General features: G+C 39.3%; 1 protein-coding gene across 2 annotated transcripts in view; it reads right to left on the minus strand.

Annotated features, from left to right (window-relative positions):
• Positions 1-2592: 2592 nt before the first annotated feature.
• TBC1D4 (TBC1 domain family, member 4) overlaps positions 2593-5518 on the minus strand; it is a 53920-nt gene continuing 50994 nt past the window's right edge. For both annotated transcript variants that reach the window (XM_009888982.1, XM_009888983.1), the window contains 2 exons: positions 5081-5257; positions 2593-2925 (listed from right to left, as the gene is read on the minus strand). In XM_009888982.1, the coding sequence (XP_009887284.1) occupies positions 2707-2925; positions 5081-5257 (396 nt within the window). In that variant the 3' untranslated portion in view covers positions 2593-2706. The remainder of the gene's footprint in view (positions 2926-5080; positions 5258-5518) is intronic.

Consider the following 5518-nt stretch of genomic DNA (forward strand, 5'->3'; position numbering starts at 1 on the left):
GCAGCTCTGTCTCTGGTCCACTGCACCTCAGACTTGCCTCTTCACAGCTGCACAACTGCAATCAGAACAGAACATCTGTAAAACTATCTATACAACAGACAGGGAGACACAAACAGATGGACACAAACACACACACTGTTCACAGTCTTCTAGATGATTGTGCTGGTTATTCATCTGGAGATGATCTGGAGCATACCTGCTTGAGTGCAGACTTCAAACTAGACACTCTAGAGAGTGCCAGTTACAAGGCACACTTGTGCTCAGAATACAAATGTCCTGATGTCATGAGGCACTCACCTTATTGTGGTTTTACTCCTGCAGTTTATTCGTACTGGTTGATATGGTGTCCTCCACCCCCTCCCAAGCTAGATGCACAGCGTAGAGTTCATCAAATTACTATTCTCAACATGCATACGTACTAAATGTACTGCTACAGAAGAAAAATACCTTTCAATCACTTCATCTTCAGTTAAGAACAATGCAAGACTGTTTTCCCCAATAAGAATTTCTAATCCTCCCTGTGTCCTTCTACAAATCCTGTAGTTGTTTTCCCCACAATCAGAAACTAAACCCAGATCCTTTTCATCTTTCATGTAAGCAGTACTATTGAGAATGAGATTGGTACTTGAAGTGTAGAAAAATAGAACTAGCCATGGGAAATGCAGCAATGACATTTATTGGAATTTCTCCAGGCATTACATGAAAAATTTTATAAGTGAAATAGAGGATAAAGCACATTCAGTGCATCTTAAAAAAAAAAAAAAAAAGTAGTATCTGAATAACCTTGATTCTTTGTAATACACACTACTGCAGTTCCTGGGATTGGTTTTCTATGTACACATCAGCTAAAATTTACTCTGAACAAAACTGCAAAGAACTGCCTTTTCACTTGGCATTTTCCCACCTAGTACAATACAATATTCTTGAAATATCTAGACAGATTCCACATAATTTTTACACACAGTGTTAAGACCTTTCACTCCAACTGTAAAAAGAGAGACTGAAGTAAATCAGTATCTTTAATCAAATAAAACACCATGGAAGTAAAAAATAACAACAAAAATAAAACCCAGGAGACCCCAAACCCCCAAGTTCCACAGCAGCGTGCAGCAAATCAGCATTGTTGTTCCTTACTTTTCTATCAACATAAAGCGTAATACTTAGAAAGCAGTGATATTCAGTCGTTGCCTTCTAAATTGCACAATCTTATGCATAAAGACACTGCTGGATTTGGCACTTTGCTTAATTGTTTTTCTTACTAAAAAGAACTGTTTCCTGAAATACAGCATAAATGGTAAGAGATAACATGAGCCACTGTAACACTCAATTAACGGTTCAGACATGCACTCCAAAATACGTGTCTATTACACATTTGTCTAAGCCATCTCAAAAATTCCACTCAAAAACATTTTCAAATCTATATGCATCTTTTCATACCTTTATAAACATATATTCTCCCTTGAAATGATCAGAGCTTACCTCACCTTCTTCCCAGAACACACAAATTCATGACTTTTGTTTTAAAAAGAAGACCACAAAGCAGTATTAAAACAGGAATAACCTGAAAGCATTATTAAAACTGCACCTGTACTTCAGAATCCCCTTCGAAATGTATATCCACTGTGTATGTGAAAACTGAAAGGTATGTAATATTTGAAACTTGCTTGGTCCTCTATCGTGCTTATGCTCAACTTCCTGCAACCTGCCTCAATTTTCACTTCAAATAAAATTTTAGAACAGCTTTCTGGTTCCCACTACGGTAAGACAAGGCTTCTTGCAGTATATCTTTGGTTAAATGAGAACCCCTTACACACCTAACTCTTAGGACAGCAAGTCCCCTGCAGAAAACTAACATTACAATAAATACCATCCCACAGCCTTGCTTCCTTCCTCCTGTCATCATGACCAACCCCAGGACAGGTGGAAGCAAACAGGCTGTGAAGGAGGTAGCAGTCACTGTTAGCTCTTGCTTTTACAAGTCCCGCAAGTGTGTATAGATAGAGATTTCTTAGCTCTGAGTTATGGAGGCGGAGCCATGACATGATGCTCTTTGTTTCCAGTTCCAACATGCATGTGGAATTACACTGCTGACCAGTACAGCCCAGGCAGCGGGTGGCACTAGAGCTCTTTCTGTATGAACCAAGTCATGATACTTATTCTGCTTATTGGTCTGTGCGCACAATGTCAGTAGAATTAAAAGAGAGGCACGCATGAGTTCACAAAGATTTTCCACAGAACATGTGAAACATGCTGCTCTTTGGAGGGAAGATTACATTCTTCTTTTTTTTTTTTTCTTCAAGTATTATTCAACATACATATATATAAAGACACATTATCCTCATTTCACTAGAAGACAAGCACATCCAGAGTGAATTTGTAGATCACCATTATTTTGGTGTTGACTACTGAAATGTCTCCTTTCCTTTAGGTCAACTCTAAATATACATCTACTTATCATAATTACATGAGAATCTTTTATTTCCCCCTTGTGATTTATTTACATAATCATAAAAAAATTAATAGCCTGAATTTGCATACTGACATTTGAAAGCCCATCTGTAGCTATGAGTGTCCCAGCACTAGTTTTGGATAATACCGTTGCCTATTGCTAAGTCTTTTGAAAGCAGCATAATCATCTTTTCTTTCCCTTTTTTTTTTTTTTTTGAAGAAACGCTGCCTAGAAAACCCTGGTTTATGGCTTACTCCTTATTTAACTTTATTATTTGGATTGTAGTTTACTTCCTTCAGGAGCAGTTCACAGTCAGACAATGCTTCTGCTGGCAAATACTTCATTATCTGCTCAAGAGTCTTTTGATATGTTATCTTCTCCTGTTCCAGGGACTGAATTACAGTCTTCATTTTGTTCTCTCGAGTCAAAATAGTCTCCATGCTGGATTCCAGACTCTGAATTTTAGCATGAGCAACCTGTAAACAATAACAGTATAATAAATTGCGACATCCTGAATAACTTTTTTTTTTTTTTACATTATGACATCCTATATGTTAAGAAAAGAACTTAATTACATAGATGATTCTAAAAGACATCTGTGTAGGTAGATGACACCAGAAATGCCTACTCTGTATCATAAACAGAATCTCCTTATAGTGGCCAAATCAATCTGAAGGACTTCTGAAAGCTTTACAGAGGGAAGGAGACATGCAAGTTGCAGCGAGCCAGGGACAGTTGAGAATAACAAGGAACTGGAGCTGCAGGGAGAAAAAGAAAAACAGCAGCTGGAGTAGCACTGGAAGACATGACTCGCGTGACAGTGATGGAGCAATGGGAACCCTATGTAACAATGTAAATTAGCAGGATGGAGAGGTTAGAGGGAAAAAGAACCTCAGCGTTAAGTCTAGAAGCAGACAGCATTCCCTATTCTCCAATAAAAGACCTACAGCTTCCTCTGCGAAAAAAGCCACTGAGTAGTACTCAGAAACCCTGGGACCTCAGCAGTAGCAAATGTTTCACTGTGGGAAGTGGGGGAATTCTGACTGTTCCTAGGAAAGGGCCCAAGCAGCGGAATGAAGAAACTATACGAACAAAAAGATGAAGAGGTTAAGGAGCTGAGGAAGACGCATTACAGTATGACACTCTGGAAGAACAGAAGAGCTTCAACAGAGCCTTTCAAATCAGTCACTCATAATTTTTCTATGCCCTTAGTGCATTTTCAGAACAGACGTAAAAGCCCAGGTAGCAGTAAATAAATAAATAAATAAATAAAAAAGCAAAAATAGTAATAGTGAAAAAGCAAGTCATCCCTGTTTTCAGTATCAAAAGAGCACAGCACAGCACCCTTAGCCCATAAACACAAAAATAATGAGGACTTTATTCTTCTTTTTTTACCCTGCTTCTATTTTCAGGGATCAGAAGCTGAAGATGTTCTCTTAGCTCTTCCCAACGTTTGTTCAAATTAACAAATATAAGAAGAAATGGCCTGGCAATGCAAAAAGAAGAGCTTGTCTTTCAAGAAGAGGCAAGACAATACATATTGAAACCCAAAACAAGTCTTGGCCAGGCTATGGGAGAAAGGGCTAATCGTGAAGGAGGAAGAGAGGATTTTTTTTAAAGCATGATTTTATATGGGAAAAGTCTGGCGGGCACTCAGCTGTATTCAAGTCTGTCAGGACAAACCACCTTTCAAAAGTAGGACTATGAGCTTCAGCAGAAGGAAACAGAACAATACTGCCTACAAAGGTCTGGAGAAAGCAAGTGTACTGCAGTATGGATTATTTCTTAAAACTTTCCAATAGTGAAGCAAAAAGATAAAGGGACAGAGACCTTATTTTTCAGCAAGATACATCAATTTTGCCAACAGATTTTATGGGAGATAAGGGTAGAGGTAATGTGAGAAAGAGAAATCTAAATGAAGAAGGAAATATCCAAGGAATGACAAAGGAGTTAAAAATAAGTCTAACAGAAGTAAATCACTGAAATTGAGAGAACCGCTCAACTGCATAAGGTCTCGCAGTTAGGAGACTTCTCATGTACACTTAAGAAAAGACACTCCTCTGTTGGCTAAATCATAGAATGGTTTAGGTGGGAAGGAAGCTTGAAGATCATCTAGTTCCAACCCCCCTGCCATGGGTAGGGACACCTCCCACTAGACCAGGTTGCTCAAAGTCCCATCCAACCTGGCCTTGAACACTTCCAGGGATAGGGCATCCACAACTTCTCTGGGCAACTTGTTCCAGTGCCCCACCACCCTCAGAGTGAAAAATTTCTTCTTAACATCTGATCTAAATCTACTGTTTTCCAGTTTGAACCTATTGCCCCTTGTCCTATCACTACAAGCCCTTGTAAAAACTCCCTCTCCAGCTCTCTTGTAGGCGCCCTTCAGATACTGGAAGGCCACTATAAGGTCACCCCAGAGCCTTCTCTTCTCCAGACTGAACAACCCCAACTCTCTCAGCCTGTCTTCATAAGAGAGGTGCTCCAGCCCTCTGATCATCTTTGTGGCCCTCCCCTGGACCCGCTCCAACAGGTCCACGTCCTTCTCGTGCTGAGGACTCCAAAGCTGGATGCAGTACTCCAGGTTATAGAAAGGACTCCTCCACGCATTTGTAGTCTTAAGTAATTTACCTGTAGCTTCTCCAACAAATCCATGTTTTGCCTCTTTAGATGACTGTTTGCCCTCTCCAGCTTTTCCAGGGGTTCACCTTCATCACAGGGATTCACATTTTCCTGCAGTTCATCCTGCAGAACATGGTACTCTACTTCATAGGCATGCAGCTGTTTTGAAATATCCATCTCAAATACCTGCCATGAAAGAAAAAACAATTTTTAACTACAGTACAGAGCACTTATTCCACATGAATGTTTGGCTAAGAGGCAACTCTGCTTGATTAACTTAATTTTTTTTTTTCTGTTCCTCTCAAAAAAGTATTTTAAGGGGAAGTCTACAGTAAGATCATTTTGGCATCTGGAGTTGGTATTGTAGCCATAATAAATCATGGACTTTAGAATAAATTGGATCACCACTTTTATAATTACCAAATACCATCTCTCACTATGAGATGT

This window comes from Charadrius vociferus, unplaced genomic scaffold (genome assembly GCF_000708025.1).
Source record: "Charadrius vociferus isolate BGI_N301 unplaced genomic scaffold, ASM70802v2 scaffold697, whole genome shotgun sequence".
NCBI lineage: Eukaryota > Metazoa > Chordata > Aves > Charadriiformes > Charadriidae > Charadrius > Charadrius vociferus.